The 22,188-nt window shown below is 41.9% G+C and overlaps 2 protein-coding genes across 3 annotated transcripts; both read right to left on the bottom strand.

The window, feature by feature from the left end:
• Window positions 1–1,384: 1,384 nt before the first annotated feature.
• LOC133920708 (uncharacterized protein C23H3.12c-like) lies at window positions 1,385–5,945 on the bottom strand. 2 transcript variants are annotated; one of them, XM_062365307.1, is made up of 8 exons: window positions 5,589–5,945; window positions 5,452–5,516; window positions 5,247–5,345; window positions 3,547–3,594; window positions 3,344–3,413; window positions 2,959–3,030; window positions 2,194–2,319; window positions 1,385–1,877 (listed from the first exon to the last, which is right to left on the bottom strand). In XM_062365307.1, the coding sequence occupies exons 1-8, from the start codon at window positions 5,799–5,801 to the stop codon at window positions 1,734–1,736; spliced, it is 837 nt and encodes a 278-aa protein (XP_062221291.1). In that variant the 5' UTR covers window positions 5,802–5,945; the 3' UTR covers window positions 1,385–1,733. The 2 variants fall into 2 exon arrangements, with proteins under 2 accessions (XP_062221291.1, XP_062221292.1); XM_062365308.1 differs by lacking the exons at window positions 1,385–1,877; window positions 2,194–2,319 and adding an exon at window positions 2,344–2,522.
• Window positions 5,946–7,224: 1,279 nt separating this feature from the next.
• Window positions 7,225–21,437, bottom strand: LOC133922656 (DNA-directed RNA polymerase V subunit 1-like). The gene is made up of 19 exons (XM_062368070.1): window positions 21,283–21,437; window positions 20,649–20,736; window positions 20,069–20,195; window positions 19,854–19,969; window positions 19,660–19,716; window positions 18,837–19,007; window positions 18,577–18,735; window positions 18,320–18,475; window positions 16,336–18,063; window positions 16,072–16,247; window positions 15,021–15,096; window positions 14,820–14,947; window positions 12,399–12,565; window positions 11,094–11,368; window positions 10,310–10,483; window positions 10,093–10,233; window positions 8,186–9,924; window positions 7,893–8,001; window positions 7,225–7,769 (listed from the first exon to the last, which is right to left on the bottom strand). The coding sequence occupies exons 2-19, from the start codon at window positions 20,730–20,732 to the stop codon at window positions 7,365–7,367; spliced, it is 5,988 nt and encodes a 1,995-aa protein (XP_062224054.1). The 5' UTR covers window positions 20,733–20,736; window positions 21,283–21,437; the 3' UTR covers window positions 7,225–7,364.
• Between the last annotated feature and the right edge of the window lie 751 nt (window positions 21,438–22,188).

Genomic DNA, 22,188 nt, shown 5'->3' with positions numbered 1-22,188 from the left:
TCATTGTCGTAGTGAAGTCTATAAAGGATATGTTGCCAAGTACAGAAAACTGTTTTTGTGTAGAGATGATTCATCTCGTACCACCTATCTATTTATTACTAGTAAATGGCAAAAACAAAATAAGCCTCCACATTACCACATCTTCTATTTACTTAGTAAATGGCCAAACAAAGAAGCATCACGTGTTTAACCGGAAGCGCTAGAAATTACCACATTAATCGTTAAAAAAAAGAAAAAAAATCTCTACAATTAGTTTAGTGGGTCTGGATTATAACGGTGGAGTTTAAACCAAAAAAAAAAAAGAGAACGATCTTGAACCAAATCAGAAACAAATCTGTTGGCATATGGTGTGTACATGCAAAAGGATCCAAGTCTCACTAACCATACGTATGGTAGTCTAAGACTCCATGTCCCATACGTCCAATAATTCGGTTGCTATACATAAGAACAGTCCAAACTAGATTGTTCTATCTCCCAAACCAACAGTACGTAATTAGTTTCTTTGCTAAATAATCGATCGGCTACGGTAGTCATGCGCCATGAATAATCAGCGTTGTCACACCGTCATCGTTTGAGCTTCATGTGTGCATGCATTTGGGATTCTCCGTTAATTGTTTTGTGTAGGGACGTAAACAGTGTGCATAATCTCTAATCTGTGTTCGATTTAGGTGTGCGACGAGTCCATCCTGCCGGAGGATGACATGCATGCCGTTCTTCACCGGCGAGAAGAACTTGGTGACGAAAGCAAACTCCGTCCTGAGATCTTGACGCAGGGACAGAACCAGCATATACCGAGCGGGGGCATACTCATTTTTATTCGTTTAGTAAATTATAGACTATTTTTACTGTAGCTACAAAAGCTCCTAGCAGCCCCATTCAAATCTGGGTTGGATCCACCCCTGTCTTGACGTGATCGATGGCACCAAGGCTACCATTCGTCAGTGCCCCCTCCAGGGGCAACATGCATCGTCATGTGCACCGCCGATACCATTGATGAGCTTGACGTAAAGATGTCCAAATGAGCCGTGACTACTGGACCGACCCGAGGTATGACACTGTAGGCACAGCCAAGGCACGAGTCGAGACGGGCCGGGCTGACACGGCACGAGGCCACAGGCCGTGCCTGGACCGAGCGCACGGCACGGCATGTCGTGCACAACATGGCCCGACTGAGTCGGGCCGACATGGGCACAGCCCAAGCCGGCACAGCCCGGCACGCATGAATTCGACTATTTTCTATTTTCTATATATATCCTTAATTTTGTAGTTTTTTAATCTATTTCTATATATTTTTTAATTTTGTAGCTATCTTTTTATTTTTTCAAACTGGCTGTGCCGATGAACCACCTGTGGCACCATGCCCGCCGGGCCGACTGTGCCGCCGGACTAAAATCGTGCCACGTACTAATTTGTCAATCTCAACCCTACATTTGGCTTCATTGTTCACAGTTCACGGCTGAAAATTCTGACAGGTGTTGAAACGGAAGAGCTAGGCAGCTAGCAAAATGTAATGCCTCTTTGTTTCTCAGCTTACTAAACTAGCAGCAGCCTGATCTGAAGCATAACAAGAATGACTGGTGCTATTTAAAAAAAAAATCCGCATTTGATCGCCAGTAGTTAGTGGTCCCGTGCGACTCCTGCACCCTTGAGCTTGGTCTCGCTAGTAGAAGAATTTTACCGTACAAGCATCAGTGGACTACGGAAAAAACTTCAGAACAAGGATCTGGATGTGGTTACGGCAGATCCCTGTACTTGAGAACATCAATCTTGTCCAGATCATACTCCTTGCATATGCTCGAAATGGTATCACAGTCCAAACCTTCATCCAAGTTTCTCCTTTTGAGAAACCCATCAAGCTTTTTCGATGGCCGCAAATTCTGTTGAATGAATACCAAAAGCATTAATCTAATAGGCCCACACCCCAAAGTGTAGGATTTCGAACTAATGGTTAGTATGTTCCATCTATAATGCAAGATTTTATCTTTGATCAGCAATGACTCTATTCAGTCCAACGCTACACATATTTTGATGTGCAAGGCATTACTGGAGCTGAAACCACTTTAGTTCAATCAACAAGTAAGATTTCAAAAGATGATCAATTCGCAGTTGTCAATTAAATTGCCTCGGTCTAAAACTGCCCCAAGGATTAACAATTTGATGGTCTCAATCATTTTCAAATTTAGGTCAACTTACCAAAGGAGAATTCTGAGCATTTTCACAGGGGTTACTATCCTTTCCTGAACTAATCTCTTTCTTCTTCTCAAGGACTTTCCATTGATCTGAGCAGTCAGAAACTAGTAACTGGAGCCTCTCACTTCCCTATATCAGACAAATAGCAGGAAAAGCTAAGAAATAAAAAACAATATTTTAAACCAGAAGATGGCATGGTATTTTAATTTTCTGTACAATCAAAAAAGGGCAAAATAGCCTATTTGCAGAGCCTTCCGATCATAGCAACTTAAAGCTATCCTGGTCCTATCTGCAAGTGATAGTGCAGTACCACAAAGAAGGCCATGCATGTCCTGCGGAAGTTCATGAAATTTCGAAAAATAAAAATCTAAGGATAAAGAAAATCATGTATCACAAGCTTGGCATGTCAAAGAGTTTTGTTCCCTAAACTTCTTTTGAATATTTTTTTATTTAATTTCATTTTTCTCAGACTATCTGTTAAGCCTGGCATATTCATTGTCATCCCTACCAACAAAAGAAGACATGCCAAGTCTGAAGTCTGAACCAAGTAGCAACAGCAAACTGTGTTATCATCAAGACGTCTATCTAATGGAGTAAACTGGTAAACTGAAGAAATTCAGATATTGCAGTAAGTGATTATACTTATGCACCCTTGATAGTTTCTATGCACTGAAAAAGAAATTTTCTGCATTATTTTGTACACTTGAGGAGCTAGTCGCAAACTGCAATGAGAAAATCTCTTAAGACTAATTGGGCGACTTCACAAACCTGTAGAGCTCTCCAATGAGAATAAGCACGAAATAACACCCAAAAAAATGGTATGTTTGGTAAAGGCAGTACCTGCAATTGAATTAATCAAGTATAAGACAGTTGCAACTCATCGTAGCCTATTAAGTTAATACCGCTTGTATAACTATGTAAATCTGCAAGCTATATCATCTAATTAACATTCGTTGCTATTATGCGTAGCAATGTGCAATCATGCAGCATATAATCACATCCTTAGAGCCTGAGTCAAAACTTGATACAGTAAAATCAACAATAAATGTAAATTAACAATCTCTTCAGAGAACATTAAAACCGACCAACTGAAAGCATTGTTATGAATTGCTACTTGGCATCACCGTCCCAAAGCTAAAGACTGTAAACCTACCATGAAAACACTAGTAACTGGAAGCAAACAAACTGAGCCATAAAGAAATTTCCTGTGAACTGATGCACCCCTGGTTTTCAGAAACAATGCACAAACAAAACGGTCAGAAAATATTGTAAACTAAACAATACAATACACAATGTGTGTGTATACATGTGTATGTGAAAGGGTGGAGTGTGGGGTTAGGTTCATCGAGCATTCACCTAACAGCAATATGCCGCAACCGTCGACGCACAAGACGAGGATTTATACTGGAAGAAAAAAACAGGTGTAAAGATAAATAAATGGGCACGAGTATGAAAAATTGCTGGCCAACTGTGTTGGCACTTGGCAGTCAGAAGACTTTGACAAGTGATGCTTGATAGTACCATAGTGATTCTTCAAGCTCAGCAACGAACTTCTAAATCAGATCAAATATATGATCTAGTAATGCATACATGTGGTTAAACAAGTACAAACCAAGCTAGTGAAGGAAAATGATACCACAAATGACTAATTTCTAGGCTCTTGGGGTCCTAAACTTAATAGATGAAAAAATAACACAGTATACCCTACAAGTAAGAAAGCATAAGTAAGCAGAGAAGTGACATTTTACCATACGGTTACTCTATTATAGCCAACTAAAGATGCCCACTTCTTCATCAGATTACAAAAAGTCATATAGCACCCTAAAAGCCTTAAAATGTAAATAAAGTAGTAACTCACAATTTGCAGAAAAAAACAGAAACTAGGACAAGTCAGTTTTCAGATTGCGAGTACTTAAAAATGGCTAATCTATCTCCATATGCATGTAATGGAAAATATTGTAAATTCGAAGCTGCAAAATTGAACCCTATGAATGTACCAAAACCAGTATGTGTAAGCTACACTTCCAGTTCCAGTTTTCCATGCAGTTATGAACTTGTAATATATCATGTCCAAGCTACAAGGGAAACAGCGCACTGTTATGTAAAAATAAGACAACTTCATGAGACAGGGTGAAGACCAACTAAATCCACCAGCCGACTGACTACTTTGAAGGGGAAGTGCATGGATACAGGGATTAAAATGTACGGTAAAAATAATGCATGTAAAATTCACATGTAACACAAAAATTAATGTTAGTTGAATCTGATAGCTTGTAACAAATACTAAATTTGATTCAACGGACTTTACATGGACGTCAAGTATTAGTCATGTCTGTTCAAACTAATGCAGTCACTGCTAGCAAGTCATTTGCCTGATCTTCTAGAGCCGTTGCTATGCAATGACAAGTTGACAACTGCCACAAACAACCCGACAATGTAATATGTCCATCTGTGATCAAACCTATCTAAAAGCCACAATAACAGCATACACAGTCATGGAGACCACAAAAAGGCAAGCGACCACTGAGTGAGCATACACATTTCTAGGCATAAAATACACACACATTGCCAACCTGAAATAACCAAGGGAGCCACATCCTGTGAAACCCAGTGTCTCTTGGCTCATGAGACTAGATGATTGAGATGCTCAGAAAGTCAGTGCACAAGCTTGATCATACAGAAGTACCAGAACCCAGCTATCTAAGAAACATAGTCGAAACGGTATATTTTCCCCCCCTGCCCAGTGTACTTCGCTAGTTTTATTCATTGGCGACAATGTACGTTTACTAATGATTATTGCTATGGTGATTGCCCTAACAACGGAAACTGTTTACCACGAAATCCCCAAAACCTGAGGAATTTTTTTAATACGAGACCCATTAATTCTACAAGGAAACTCACAGCCAAGAGCACCTTCCTCCCATTTGAACACCAGAAAACAAAACAAAACGAAAAATAAATGCACGCACATTACGTCATCCAACAACAACAAAACCAAGAGCACATTACGTCATCCAAGACAAGCAGAAATGCAGGCCATCATCAACATAGCTCACCTCGCCGGATGCACGATGTCGAGTGCGCTTACATCCTTCGTCACCGACTTCAAGAGCACCTCCGACGGCCGCACCCGCGAGAGCAGCTTCAGCCCGAAGCTGCACCACAACAAAACCAAAAGGCGCGTAAGCCCAACAGCTCAGCGTCATTCCGCCACTTCCGATTCCACGCACCTCAACCCCAAACCTTTAACCCCCAACTCACCTGTGGATCCGGCTCTTCATCGACCCCTCCGGCGCGCTCCCGAACCCGATCCACGCCCGGTTCATCTGCGCATCCAAACTACGGCATCAGGAGCCCCACACAGAACCCAAATGCAGACGACGGGAAACGCCGAGCACCTTGTCCGCGACGAAGTCGACGACGGCCTCGGCTTTCTCCGGCGCCGTGCGTCCGCCGGAGGCGATGCCGCGCCAGAGGTCCTTCAGGGTCGGCGGTGGCGGAAGGACGCCATCACCGCCAGCGGCAGCGGGTGCGGCGGCGGAGGAGGCGCGCGGGCGGGCGAAGCACCAGGCGCGGCCCTTGACGGGGAACACGACGACGCGGGCCTGCATCGCGCGTGGCGGGGTGGGAGTGGGAGCCGGGCGCGGGAGGCGGCGGCGGGGTGGTGGTGGCGAGGTGGGGGCGCAGGTGGTGGGGACGGGGAGTCAGTCAGTCAGCCAGTCGGGCGAGGCGAGACAGGTTTGTTTGGCCCAAGCGGCGGTGGAAGAATATTATATGAGATCCGAACTAACATAAATATTTTTTAAAAGTTACGTGTTTTTTTAATTATATGTATCTGCCGTTAGATAAAAAAGAGTGTTATAAATTATGATCTTATAAGAATCTTTCGATGAATAGTCTCGTAGAAATTTCTCATAGCGGCGATGGTGTGGCGGCCGGGTGAGCTGTTGGAGGAGGATCCGAGGGTGCCACGAGATTGCTACAAGATGACTGTCGCATGTAACGAGATTGGTAATGGAAGGAACGAAGTCAGGACACGAATTTGTATGCATACAAGTCCGTCCATATGCACTCATCATTCACACCATCAAGGCATATTGTAACTCCATGCATTCATTCAAACTCGAAATTTGAAATGGTGTGGCACAACATTGTTTCATCATGCTTCCTATATTTCATCACGCGGGTGCCGACGAGTTTCTCTGAGTTTGTGGGTTCGTGGTGGGGGGTTTCTTCGCGGCGGCGGCTGGTGGTCGTGGATCCGACGACTGGTGGTCGTGGATCCGACGACGGAGACTGCAGGAGGAGAGCACGAGGGGAGAGGAGCGCGGGGGAAGCCGACGACGAAGACACCTTCCGATTGTAACCCAATGGCTGCCGATCGTCGACTGTAAAAAAAAAGTGGTTTTTTTCAGTCTCATGAGATGTAGCATCTCCCTTATTTCATACACAGACGATATTTAGAGCATATTCTGTTGCTATACTCATTTTGGTTTTACCGTACCTGTACGTTGCAACCATTGCAAATTCTAGCGATCGAACAACCATGGCGAATGGGCAATAACGAAAGTTGTTGCAGCTATTATGAACAAACGCTGCCCGCATTCGGTTAAACTCGGCTGTCAGATACATACCCCAGCAACGACGGCATAATAGAAACAGAGAAACAAATAAACAAAGCCTGCTTCCAAACGGCTCAGACTGGATACGAAGGCATCAGTCTTCAGAGCGGTTCGGCAAGTTATCTCTAGAGGACAGGGCTCGTTTGCTGATTCAGATATACAACAGCCTCTGGATTCTTGTCACAAAATCAAACTGAAACTGCACCAAACATGGTCCCGAGGCTTCCTAGTTTGGCATCAGCTCAAGGGAGTCACACCCACAAATCACAACGCTTAACAGCAGGGAGTCACTGCATTGACACAGCATAAGCGAACCATCAGCCATGGATATCAAAAGGGAGAGAAAACTAGATACTGCTAGGCAATAACATTCTCCAGAACTTAAGAGTTTTGTCAGGAAGAGGTTACGGGGCAGGAAATGCGGTCACTGAGGTCTAGATGTTGCTGCTGCCACCTCTCTAGAGGATGTCAGGGGAAGTAGATGATTAGCAAGGGGCATGCTCAGGGCACAAGTCAGGCGTTTACATACAGCAGCTTTGCGCACCCTAAGTATCAGTCATTCAGATCAGGCCCCATCCCAGTGTCACCTGTTGAATCTGGCTTGGGATTGTCTTGCGGGGCCGCTGCTGGAGAAGCCAGAGTCTCTTGTGGAATCGCATCTGGAGGGGCTGGAGTCCCTAGCTGAGTCTCTGGTAGGGCTGGAGTCCCTTGCTCAGTCTCAGCTGCGGTAGACGGTGGAGCCTCAGCTGAAGTGCCTGGTGATGTCCCTCCATCAGCTGCTGGTGCTTGCTTGCGACGAGGCCGTAAGTACTTCGCGCAGAATGAGTCGACGTCCTCGGTGTAGTTCTTCCTCACGAAGTTCTCCATGCACTTCAAGTAGGAGAAATCTGAGCGGGATCCATCTGTTGAGACCACAAAAAAACACCGAGTATCCTGGAAAATTTGGTGCTTGTCAACCTGTCCAGTCAAATGAGGGAATTATAAACAATGGTACATGATAAGACTTTGATATTTTTGTTATGGCATATTAGATGATCACATAGTAAATACAGAAACCAAAAATAGCATAAGAAACCATACCATTATATGGTCAATTTCACCAGACACCTTTGATTGCTTTTCAGGGTGGTGCTCAAGAACTTTCTCTTGGATAAACTTATCATCTTCTGGCGGAAGTCTAACACCAACACTGAGAAATTAAGACAAATAAAATTAAAATTGAAGACTATCATGGCACAAAACCAGATAGCTATGTTGCATATGGCATTCTTTCATGCAAAACATCACATCACTTTTGACTTTTAGAGAAACTTTAAAATTTGATTGTATACTATGAAGCAAAAAAATTTGCAAGTAATTATGAGTTAATTTACCATGCTTCACGGAAGATCCTTCTGACACACAGCACAATGGGCTCAACTTTTAGAAGAATGTTTTTCTCCTCATTTGTTAGTTCGAACCGTTGTCTTGGCATTGGCGGATCCCTCTCATCAGGTCTCCTTGGGGGTCTCCCAGGATTGTTTCTTTCACTTCTCCAGTTACCAGTTTTGGCACCCCATCCATCTGATTTCCAGCCTTTGTTATTGCCAGAATCATTTGCCTTGTTCCATTTAGCAGTACCCAATGAGTCCTCAGGGGCTGCATTCCAGCCATCCCAAGAACCTGATTGATTTGTATCTGAATTTGTGGTTCCTTGGGAAACCAGAGCAGCATTTCGTGAATTGTCCGATGGTGCTGGATTACCCCAGGAATCCTGTGCAACTGAAGGCTGAGCCTTCGCTGCTACACTGTCCCAGCAATCATCCTGTGCATCATTATTCTGGATTGCTACATTATCCCATGAATCTTGCTGTGTATTGGTATCCTTTACAGCCATTTTGTCCCAGGAACCATCCTGAGTGTTATTATTATGAGCTTCACTGTTTCCCCAGGAATCCTGTAGTGAATTAGCCTTCTCCCAGGAACTTTCATTTGATTTCCCTGTTTTCCAGGGGTCCGATTCTTTTGGGAGTTTTGAATGCTCATCAGTCTCCATCTTATCTTTCTTCGTATCAGCAGATTCTTTTGAACCTTGATTGTTGACCCAACAGAACCTTGCATCAGACTTGGTATTTGATCTTCCATCTCCCTCATTAGCAACCCATGCATTGCTCGATGGTGGCGCCATCATGTTACCCCAAGAATCATGATCTGCATCTATCTTCTTCCGTTTGTAAGTACCGAGCTGCTCCTCCCATAGACCGTCACCATGATCTGACTTCTTTTTGGCCCATGCGTTACCCTGGGAGTCCTGGTCTACATTCAACCTCTGCTCATTCCAATTGTTCGGTTGCTTCTCCCAGTTACCATGACCTCCATCAGACTTCTTTTTGTCCCATGTATTGCTTGATGGTGATGTTGTCTTGTTAGCCCAAGAATCCTGATCCACATTTGTCTCTTGTTCCTTGCAAGAGTCTGTTTGCTTCTCCCAGGCACCATCACCTCCATCTCCTTTCCTTTTGTCCCATGTATTTTCTGATGGTGATGCTGACATGTCTCCCCAGGGGTCCTGATCCACACTTTTCTTCAATTCCTCAGGAGCGCTGGACTTCTTCTCCCAGTTACTACCACCTCCATCTGATTCCATTTTAGCACCCTTATCAGACCAAGTATCAAGTTCAGCTGGTTCTCCAGATACAAGCTTCTTGTCGTTCGGCTTTTCAGTACCCCATCCTCCCCAATTAGTGGAATTCTCCTCCACCGTTGCAGGCACATCCCAACATGAATTATCTTGGCCTGGTTGTTTTGCAGCTGCTGCAGCTCCATTACTCCAGCCTCCCCAATCACTAGAATCATTTCCAGCACTTGCATTTTGTTCCCAACTTGAGTCCATCGTTGTGCCATTTTCCCATGAGCTGCCTTTCTGAATATCTTGCTCTTCGATATTATCCTCAAAGGTGGGTTTACCAAGGTTTCCATCAAGCTCAGGAGATAAGCACACATCATCTACTGTGTTCTCTTCTAAAAGGTAGTCAACATCATCCAAGAACATGTACCCTGCCTTTTCTTGATCAGTCCTGACCAAGGCTAAGAAATCATACAGCCCATCACCGTACTCCTTGTTGCTTTTCAGCTGGAACAAAGAAATCAAAACACAGAAGTGCAGTTCCATATGGTTAGACCATATCAAGCAGCAGCGGAGCTTTCTACTGACATCTAAAAGTTTTGGCCCCCACTAGATATGGTCTAAAGTTTTGCTACTGATATAAACAACAAGCTCTGGAGGGTAGGGCTAGTTTACCTGATTTTCATTCCAAAGAATCTGAAAAGATGACCCAGTACCAATTGCGGCATGCTTGCCCCATGAGCATGATGAAACCACACAGCCCAATGAATCAGAATCACATTTTTCTGCAGCCTTCTCAAAGCATTTCATAGGGGTCTACAAAAAGAGATGCTTTTTGAGACCAACTTATCAAATGATGAAAACAAACAAGATATTTCAGATATAAACTTACAAACAAAGTGGACTCTGTGAAAGGCACTTGAACTTTTAATGAACGGAATGTCGCCTTATAACCACCAGTGTTGAACCCATTCAAGTTTCCAGTGCACGTCATGCTGTTTGCCACAAGTATCAAATGGTCCTTGAGAACATTTTTAGAAACCATTTTTATAGTTGTAGAAAGCCGCTGCACAAATAAGCAAGCATAAGAACATCAATGCAAATGGTGCAAAACTGATAAGAAAAGAGAGCTCTCACTGTAATAAGCATTATACAACACTTGAGCCAACTGGATGTAAAATGAAATGCTGAGTCACAAAACATCTCAGAATATTTAATACCTATCCTGCTATGATCAACTAGAATAGCTAGACATTGATCCGAAACAAGGCAAGATCTACCAATGCCCACAATTCATTGAGTGAGGAATGAACGTCCCTGTGGTGTAGCTGCAGTCAAACCTGCCGACTTAACCATTAATATTATAAAAAAACTGGTTGATTGGCCACACAAAGATAGCACTAGTAGATTCCTCGTAAAAATTGCTAACGTGATATTTATACTTTTTCTAATGTACCGTAAATACCAATAGTCAAAGTTGCATTATGCATTCTGGTGACCATGACCTTGGGAAAACGTGTTCATGGGAAAATGTGCTTATTCCACACAAAAAAATGTTCACAGAGAAAAAATGGTAGCCCTACCCAATGTTTGGAACTCTGTTCACCAGACAGTGTATCTTAAGTAAATCACCTATAAAGTTTTTTACTAACAACACAGGAATTTGGGTGGCAAACCTGCACAACTTGATCAAAGGCACATGAGGTGCCAAGAAGTTCCCTCATTTGTTGAATACCATAAGGGATGGACCTTTGTGTGTCAATGAGGTTAATAACAGGTAAGCAAGCATCCATTGTTGTCCTCCAAGCATCACCATTGCGTACAGATTCATCTTTTTCAACAATGATTTCTAACGCTGGCTCACCCTTCGATACCCTCCGTGTGTTCTTTACCCAAGAGGTCGCATCTGATTCAACCCAGATAATTTTAGCCGCTTGAATTCGAGGGTCACCTACAGTGCAAACACACCAAATAATTGAGCTGAAAGTCAATTCCCTTCATCAGAATGCCTAATAGTCAATTTAGGTTCGTTAATGAATTGACAAGAGAACGTGTATAACTTCATGCATAATATTACACCAATAAAACCAGTCAAGTCTGATAAAAAAAAAAAAGAGTAAATAGTGAACATCGCTTATTATTCCCCTTAAAATAAAAGGTGCTATGAAACAAATACAGTGATCTTATATGCCCAGATATGAATTATCCATTTTATTATTATAAATAGAGTAAGATTGACTACTATTCTCAGGAAAATGGGCGTCTATTAAAAAATATAAATATAGGCATTAGAAGCCAAAGTTGCAAAAATTTGCATTTTTCATTCTACAGTGAAATCAGAATTCACTATTTCTCTAGAGATTATGTATTTAACAAACAGATTGTAATTTTTCCAAAGAAAATATGGAGCAAAGGAAGCCGGTAATAATACTCAATAAAGAGAGGCAAAATAAGCTTTAAATTTTCAACAGATTCTGCAGAGAGTTATAGTTCCATGTTTCTGCCAAGTTAGTTGGTTTTGCCTGCTTCCTACGTACCTCATAACCGTTTTATGAACTGGAACTCAGGATACAAGCCAAAGCTTTAAGCTATAGAAATGGGGCCCTAGGAATAGAAATAAAGAACCATGGTCCATAGGGAACTATTGCTCTTCAACCAAGACAGAATTTGCCATAGGATACAAAGCCAAAGTTCATCTTTTACGAATGGTCCCGCATGAACAGATATAAATAACCATGGTCCATCGGAAATGATGAATTCAACCAACATAGTTTCATGTATTGCCTTCATAACTATCTACTATATAAACTCGCTATGTTATATATGTGCCAATATTGTGAAATAAAAATTAGGCCCAAAGTTTTTTTCCCCAATAAGATATGAACAATGAATTTTCATTAGAACGTGATTAACTGTAATTCAAATATATCCAGTAAATGAAATTTAAAAGGAAGAGGCCTAGTTTGTACAACTCACTGTACCTTTTATAATTGTATCCAAAAACACTGAACATACAGAGTCAGCTATCACATTCACAGCCCTCTCTACAGATTCAGATAATATGGTGTTGTCATCAGAGAAAGAGAACTGCAAACATGGAATCTTATGTAGCTTTCCATCAATTGGCTTCTGTGCGAATGAACAATCACTGCCAAGGATTGAAAACAGTAACCCTTTAGATTAACTCTAAAGAATATAAATAATGTAAAGATCATGTCACAATAAACAGACAATGAGCCATAAAAAAATGTCTCCAGTGAAAAAAAAAAGTCATGCTTATACAACATAACATCAATCGACAATATGTTCATACTGCAAGTCCCCAAACAAAAACCCAGTCATTACAACTAACTGTGCTTCAGCCCTAGTGAGTATCAACTCTTTGCTACAAACAACATCAAACCCCGTCCATGTAGGTACTAGGAAGCACATAAAGATTAAGCATACTGCAACTAACATAAGATGATAAAATTCAAATGTAAGTGATAACTTAAGCTGTTAAGCATGCTCTTGTAGAATTGCTATAGAACAGATAACCTCATATGGTCATACCCAACCAGTGTCGGGCCCAGGATTTCATCTAAGGGGGTGCTAATTTCTAAGTTCTAAAATCTCTAAATCTCTACAATTTATCAGATTAGATTAGAATTAGAGCACAAGGGCATTCAGTCTCACAGACAACCCCACAAACAACAGCAACAGTGATAGCAGCGACAGCCGCAAGAGAAAGGCAGCAGGAGACAAAATTTTGCCCCAGACAATAGGACTAAGGCACAGTTAGCTGCAAAATTCTCCTTAGTTCTTTGTCTTAGCTTTTTGCTCTACTGATTTGTAACACAGATGTTAGGCCTTACTTTGCAAAATATAATGGAATCCATAAATGGATACTGCTTGAATCCAATTGAGTGATTCTACAAAACGTTTTAATTTTTATAGGACTGCTGTGATAACAGGACATTGCACACATGGTTTGCCAAATTTTCCAAGTAACATCTGAAAGATTGAAACTGATTACCAGACTACCAGAGAACTTATGCGGGGACTAATTTAAGTTTTCTAACAGACTCAGCTTAGTCTCCAGGATTGGGACTCACCCGGCGGAGGGGATCCGGGTCTGGGAGCCTACAGGGCGCACGGGGCAGGGCAACCGGAGGCCGGCGGCAATGGGAATCGAGTCGAGGAAGCTGGGAAGGGCCGGCGCAGGCTGCAGGGCAGCCGGACCAAATCAGGCAGGGAAGGGCGCCGTCCGCCGCCGGCAGGGACCCTGGAGGACACAGGCTTGCCGCTCGCGCTCGCTCTCTCTCTCTGCTCGCAGTCACAAGGTTCAGGGACTGGGCTTTGCAAGCTTTGGAGGGAAGGGGTGCTATCCCTTGGTGATTGGGCCAAGCCCGTGCTAGAGCCCCCCTAGCACGGGTCGTGGGTCCGCCCCTGTATCCAACTAACAAAAGGAAATATCCAATTTTCATGTTGCTAATACTAAGTCCTTATAGTACCACTTCTCCCTCTTTCTTGTGAGTTAAAATCTCATAAATTCAATAGAGTTTTTTTTTGGCAAATAATGAGATGGCTCCAATTGTCAAGGCAGCCTGAAATTAAACAACTTCTCATGTGCTGCCTAAGTATGCCTTTCACAGTTGATTTTTTTTTTATATATAAATGTGTTAGCTAGGACTCAAACTCAGAACCCTTGTGTTTGGATAAACACCGCCGAGAGGATAGCCGGGCGGCATTGGCTGATAGGGACGAGATTAGACTATAGATTGGTGAACTTAGAATATTGGGGAGACTTAGATTAATTCTTCCTTGCTTGACTACAATAGATGTTGTGCCCTCCTTTATATAGGAGCTGGCCCTAACAATCTAAATTAACAAATCTTATCTCTAAGAGTAAATAATAGATCTTATCTCTAACTAATCTAATCTGATATGATCCCTAACAACCAATCTAACTAATTTTATCTCTAACCAATCTGATCACGTGCAAAAGTGCCACGATTACTATTGACAGACGTGAACAGTAATTCTATGATACTGTACTAAGTTTCATGCACTAGAAAGTTCGCCCAAAAGATTAAGCTGACAAAAGTTGGGCAATATATTTCAACAACGTCCTCTGCAGAATTCAGATGGTACCATATTTTCTTACTTCTTTGTCTTATTTTTTTCCAAGGGAATTCACGCCTCGCTTGACTCAGTAGTCAGTACACCTGTGTACCACTAGCACATACACCCAACAACATACAACCATCTTCAACCCCCACCCCAAAAAAAACTTCCAACATCCCATATAGCCAGTACTAAAACTCTAACAGGAAGAAGGCCCAAACTAATCCTGAGCATGAAATTTAGGCTTTAGCAGGTGAAAGCTCGCAGGATTATAGTAGGAAACTACAAAAAGTTACCAAGTAGCGAAAGTAATCTTTTTCAACAGGTGGCAAAGATTTCCTTTCTTCTTCGCATATCTTCCAGAAACTTCTTGGCATTTTTGGAGAATATCTTGTGTACTAATGTTTATCCTTTCTAATTGTGCCTGCAAAAAAACATACATACATACATATTTCATAAAATAGTTTATGTGAGAAAAGCCAGAATACATCATATACCTTGTCTAGGTGAATATGGCCCACAAGAGTTGGGGCAGCTTCAGATATTCCATCTAAACTTATTTGCTTCTGACGCCTGAAAATGCCAACAACATATATGCGGTGTTCAGCTTTATTGACCCAACAAAACAGAACATAAAAGCCTGCACCGAATGTGTGAGAAACTTATATCTATTCACATTTTCAGAACGGTCAGGCAATGCATTTACCCATTTAGACTCGATCAAATAATGAACCAGCCTGTTAAGTTTTCTCAGAGAGTAAATTCTGCAAAACTATAGATAGTTTGGCAAAATTAGCACAAAACTATAGATTTAAGAAGTTTTGTCGCAAACCTGCAGATTTAATGTGCCAATGTATCACAAAACTACATATTTAAGAAGTGTATCGCAAAACTACAGATTTAGTGTGCAAATTTGTCTCAAAACTACAGATTTAGTGTGTCAATATATTGCAAAACTAAAGATTTTAGCTGTGTAAAATCTATAGTTTTGTAAAACTTGGCAGTTGGCACACTAAATCTATTGTTTTGCGATACATTGCACACAAAATATATAGTTTTATGTTACAGCCCCTTAAATCATCTGTAGTTTTGCAATACAACAATGCACTAAATTTATCGTTTTGCGATACAATTCCTTAAATCTGTAGCATTGTGATAGTTTTGCCAACTTATCTATAGTTTTGTGAAATTTACTCTGTGTGGGTGAATGGGCCTGTCTGACCCAGTTGCATCCACAGCTAACATCAAAATTACGTAAACAGACAATTGCTAAGTTCATAGCATTGTAAAATTTAAAGGGAAAATCAAAGGACTAAGGAAACTCAACACTAATGCTTATTGAAAATGGACATATAAATCCTATTCCAAGGAACAAGGATATATGGTCGCTAAACCACAAAACAGAAATGAGAAACTGATATTACCCTGAGAAAAACTGGTGAACTGGCTTGGACTAACCATAAAATAAGACCAGATCTTACAAAAAAAACACAAAAAGAAGGGGAAAAAGATTACTTTGACATTTGAGAACTTTATTTTATGACTTACTCAATGCAGATATCAGTAGCACAATCCGCTAGTGTGACTCTCCTAAGACAACCCTGTACTGCAATAGCAGCCCTTTCCTTGCAAAACTTCTTGGCGCAAGAGCAGTCATTCAGAAACAGGATAACTTTTCGATCTTTCGTATCATTTTTATAGCCAACTTTTGTCAGAAGTATTTCCTGTTAGGATAAAAGAATATGATAAATTTGTTAAACAATATAGAAGATCCCTCAGTGATCAATGCTTAGATATATTTAACATCACTACCTTCATTGACTCCCATGAAGCATTGTTACTCTGAGACGAATCTAAGACAGCCTTGTATGCAGGGTTCGAGATAGCTGTGGCAGCTAAGACACCCACGGGTTCACCAGGAGGTATGGCACTTGGAAAATCTGTCTCATCATCTTCCTTATACTTAAGCTGTATGATTGAATTGCTGCAGATGTTTCTCACAGTTCCATCATAGCATATAACTACATCCCGCAAGATTGCCATTAAACTCTTGAACAGAGTTCCAGGTTCTGTCAACCCTCTTGAGGAGCGGACAATGGCTTCTCTTGTGGATATAGCATGTACCAGCTCCTCGTAAGGATTGAGACCATGAAAATATGAACTTTGCACAAGACCATAAGCCTCTGGAGGATGCTCATCGCCAATGGCTGGGTGTTTGTTCACAAAATTTGAGAAGCAATCCTCTACCAGGCGGCTTGAGTACAACTTTCCCTCACGATAAAGCTGCAGGCCAACAAAACCAAGCTGTTGAACCACTTTTGACATTGAAGACTCCTTTTTTGGATCAATCAGCAGCCCAAGATCGGAGCATTTCACAACAAAATCTGACATTTGTTGTTTAATGCTTTTCAAATTGTTTTCAACTCGTATTTCCATGAATTGACTTTTGGAGCACCTTGACTGTTCAAGGATTAGAGACAGTTTCTGAATGCTTTTATCTGCTTCTTCCAGTAGAGCCTTGGGAACATTAAAATCTCGCAGGCTTACACTAAAACCATCCAGAAGTAAAAACTCCATCAATAATGGCTGCAGCGCGTTCAGAAATTGCAGAGCCTCTCCTGGACCCTTCTTGCAAAGAATTGAGGACACCAAATCAGAGAATGCTTCTTGAACAGATTCTTTGTCAAGATCCAGCTTTATAACAGTACTGTCCCTAACTAGGTGTGTGTCCCCTTGACAAGTTAACTTAGCTGGTAATGCACCCTGCACTATTTGTGTGATTGTCCAAGATGGAACTGACTTGATTACAGCAGGGCTTGGAAGTGAAAATGATACAACCATTGCCAGCTGGTTAGATGATTCCTTGCTCAACATGGTTCTGGAAGACATATTTTTCAGAGCTAATAAACTGTCATTACCTAGCTGGAGATTAACCTTCCCAGTGTGGGAACTAATCAATTGTTTTTCTACACTGAAAAGCTCCAAGGCTTCAGCTTTAGCAGCAAGTGACTGTGGATAATATATATGTACACAATCACCATCGAAGTCTGCCGAAAGGGGAGAACATATAAGAGGATTGATTTTGACTGTATGGTCATCGTGGACGTATACATAAAAGGCCTGGAGAGAATGCTTGTGAGTACTGGGTGGCCTATTAAGGAAAACTACATCCCCATTGACTATTCTCCTACTGATTGTTTGACCAACTTTGAGTGTGGTATGCCCTTTCGATCCTACAGTAATGGCATAGGTTGCTTGACCATCTCTGTAGGTCAAACAGAGTCCCTTGTCAACCACCTCTTGCAGCCTATTAATGTTGATGTCTGTTACCTGTTCTTCAAAAGTTATTCTTTTCGCCACTTCAGAAGGCAGTCCTACTACATCCACTCCAATATAAGGATCTCCGGTGAGAACACTGCGTGATGAAAACCCTGAACCTTTGCTGATAAACAATGTTCTCATTTTCTCAAGCCACTGTTTTGTTGACAACGCAGCTGAATCGGTGCCAACTGCAAATCTCTTGGTATTGTCTTGAGGGCCCTTCAAAATAAGATATAAAAGTCATCATGGAGAATACGAAACACAATACAGTTAGAAATAAAGGTTGGTCAGGACATAAATGTAACTGACACTATAAAATCATCATTAGCAAATGTTTGGTTAGTCGGCACATGAAAAAGAACTGCAAAGGTGCAGCATTTTGTGTAATTATAATGGTTCAACAAATTTTGACTCTGTTTTCCATGCATCATGTGAATATGATTTAAGTTGTCTACTTTTAAATCCTGCCACATACCCTTGTAGTGCCCCTTAGATGTATGTATTGGCCAATAGCAAGTTGTAGATCACATGATTCGGCTTCGTGTGATTCAAAGTTTGGGGAACCAGATCTTGATCTTTTTATCTGCTCTATCTTTTGAAGCACCTTCTTCAACAAAGCTATTGAAATATCCTGATATGAAATAATGAAAAGCAAGTGCATTAGGACATCAGACAGAACTGAACCAGTAGGTATAATCATGAGCTACCAAGTAAGTTCATCAGAAAATTCACATAGGACATGATGCTCTTCCCATCAGTGAACTCTGGAATATAGAGACAGTTCGGAGGCACTGGAAGGTACTTCATCACATAACCAGACTGAACAGCGTATCCCCGTGCACCTAGCTTTTTTCTAGTATCATCTGAAATCTTCTTCAATATATTCAGAACCTAACAAATAACACAGGAATGAATGGACTGTTCAAACAACCGGGATTTCACCAAAGCTACCCAAAAAATATCAAGAAAACAGAACTTCATGAAAATATTACCTCTTCTGGAAGCAATGACCTTATGTGGGAGTATCCACCGTGGTGAAATCCATATTTATCAAGGAAACTCCATGAACCTTCCCTCATGTATTTCCTAGGAGGTGCTCTCAACTCTAAACGAATCGCACCATCTGTTGTCTTTATTTCCTTCAAAGACAGAGCTGGAAGATCCTAAAAGAAACAAGTACTGAGATAATGAGAAAACATGAGAGGAGACTCATGCAGACTACACCAGTTTAGTGTCAGCACTGGCACCAGACCAACAGCAAGCAAGGATGTAATTAGTAAACCATCCACAAATCAACAAGACCATATGACTATGACTTCACTGCTAGTGCTATGTTTCTTAGCTATATCGAAGATACTCCCTCGGGAAATTCTATAGATTAAGTGCACTTTAAATTTCAACATGGCATGCCACCCACTGTACAAAAAACTGATTCCAGCATATTCTGTTATGCCTTCTTTCTCTAGAAATAACAACTTCCAAATCAACTTCACGCAAAAGAACCCACCGTGCACCTTATTAACTTGAATTTGGAAACAGGAAGAAAGAACTTAAGAACATGAAGCAGACATGCACATGAGAATCCTGGGTCAGCACTAATATATTGGTAGCATATGCTAGAATTTCCCCAGCCAAGTTAAACACCAGATGGACTATAATACTCAGATCACAGAGGAATGTGGTTAAATTTAAACATTGCCATAATTGGTTTCAGCTTAGTCATTTATTTAATTATTTCCACCCCCAGTAACCAGCCCAACAGTTTCTATGTACTTCAAGGCAGAAGAAAAAAGAAATGGCCACATTGGTGTGTACCCGACAATAGTAGCATGATGTTGCTGACACATTTTCCTTTCCATTGCTTTGTTTAACCTGCAAAAGTGAATAGATCTCGTGAATAGTAAGCCAAGGTGAAGCATCAAGGTAAAATACATAGATCTCGAACAAATAAGGGAAACCCGTATAGAAAAATAACAAAGTAAGTTTACATTATTTTGATCCACAAGTACCTTCCCTTTCTTGATCCGAAGGCACTTTAAGCAAATCAAGTTCAATAGTTGCCTCAGTTCACTGACATGACAAGGGTGGTATATGGGTACAGGTAGCTCAATGTACCCAAAATGCCCTAAATAAGCAGACAAAGTCATTTGTTAACAAAGGAAGAACCGAAGAAGACATTATCACTATCTCGAGCATAACGTAAGGGGCATGAGGGATAACTGACCTTCACATTTGTCATTTTCTGAGGCACCACAAGATTCACATTTTCCAGCTTCGAGGGGCAACCCAAGGAATGGATTGCTAAGCTGACTAGGATGGGTAACAGGGCAATCATTGACTGAATATGTACACTGCAGAAACAAACAAAATTGCATATTAGTCGTCTTTGGAGAAAAGAAAAAACAAATATAATGGGAAACACGTATTTGGGAACTGTGCAGTATATAGCCCTGCGTGATTATGTCAGACAAAAAGTGGGCATTGAAAACAGCTAAATCCACAGAGCTGGGGAGTCCAACATCAGTTGATTTTGTAGGTGAAATGTGCGTTCGTAACTTGGCCAACAATTGACAACAATGTTGCGTGTTTAGTCACCTCCAGTAGCAGAAGAGGAAAGCTGGGGCTTAGCTTCATGCATATCAATAGTTCTCTCAAATATGCTCCCTCAAACTATGAAGCCACTCTCTGTCTCTCTACTAGAAGGCTATTACCATGGAGAGGGGTCAAACTAACTGTGTTTCTAATCCTGCATGCATCCGGTATGCTAGAATTGCTGGTAAAAGCATCAGAGAAGGAGAACTTACTATTTCTTGCTCAGTGGAGAGGCTAAGCTTGATGCTCTTGATGGCTCCTTCGGCCACCAGTATCGCAGACTGATCCTGTTCCATTTCTCTGCAACAGACGAAGGCAGTAAACAGTGTCACATACACTGTGAGCTACCAAAGAAGAAAAGCGAGAACAGCAACAAAGTAAAACTTCCTATTTCTCTAAGCTGTGCAAAATGGAATAACAAATCCAAACGAGCGGAGAAACTAAACGACACAGACAAAAGAGGAAGGATCTCAGAGCATAGTCGTGTGATAAAACCACACAAAACTTGCAACATGTCCACGAATGCAGAGGATGCGGCCAACACTTGCATTTGCATCCCACAAACCTCAAACCAGAGCCCTCCCACCAACAAACTGATCGATCTCCCAGCACCACTCCCATGCTGCAATCCTCCTCCGACCCCAAAAAAACAAAAAAATTTCCCAAGGAAACCCGTCAAAAGTCGCAAAAAGGAGGGGACACAAAAACACCGCAAAAACCACACTACCGTAGCGCCCCAAAGCCCCCCATTTCCAGTGGCAGCCCGCCTAACCCCGATCGCCGGAACTCAAACCCAACCCACATTGCGGAGACAGAACCCAAGCCCCAGGCCGAACCCGTGCTTACCATGCGCGCCACCCCTCGCCGGCGCCGTCCACCGCCCACCTCCCACGCCGTCCCACTCCCCGCCGCGATCGCGCTAAAACCCTGTCGCTGCTCGGAGGAGGAAGGTTTTGCTCCTGTTCGGAGAAGCCGAGAAGGCGATTGCCACCGAAGAAGGGGGGGGGGGGAGGCGGAGGACGAGGGGTGTTTGCTGTGTGCAGGTGGAGGGGGTGAGCTTACCGCCCCGGCTGCGCGGCGGGTTGCGGGATACAACTACACGTGTGACTGATCGGTGGGACTCTTGCTTTTGGACCTACCTGGCGGTGGGAGGTGTAGGGTGTGGCGTTGGTAGTGGAGGCTGATTCGGCCCCCTCGCCGTTGGGAGGCGAGACCGGCGGACTGGGGGCCGGGCATTGATGCCGTGGAAGTGCACAACTTTTTTTTAGGGTGTGAGCGTATAATATTATTATAGTATTTTTAATAATATATTTTATTTTAATTATCTTCAGTATCTATTTTATTTTCTACCGATCATTACTCTTATTCTTCTCAAGCTCACAGTCATTCACGCTGCACAATGATACGAACTACTCTTTCTACCTGCAAATTTGCTGGTATCAGAGGGTTGTCGTATCCCTGTAGCGGGAGATAACGAATTCGTTAGAGAGCTTTGCGGCCGCTAGAGATCAGCAAAAGTACAGCACATTACGCGCCACAGTGATATGACTCGCTTTTGCCTCTTCCGTTGAGATGACCTAAGGATTACATGTGTAGTATCTAGTTGATTTGATCTATTATTTGTTAAATGTATTTTAGTATTAGTCGTGTAAAAAAATCATATATATTTTTAAGAAGCATTTATACAACACGCTAAGACATGTATACATTCACACTAGGAATATCAAGAATTTTGGAGAGAAACGAAACATT

The sequence above is a fragment of the Phragmites australis genome, chromosome 6 (assembly GCF_958298935.1).
Source record: "Phragmites australis chromosome 6, lpPhrAust1.1, whole genome shotgun sequence".
NCBI lineage: Eukaryota > Viridiplantae > Streptophyta > Magnoliopsida > Poales > Poaceae > Phragmites > Phragmites australis.
The sequence above is the reverse complement of the archived record's forward strand: the minus strand, read 5'-3'. Positions and strand labels throughout refer to the sequence as shown.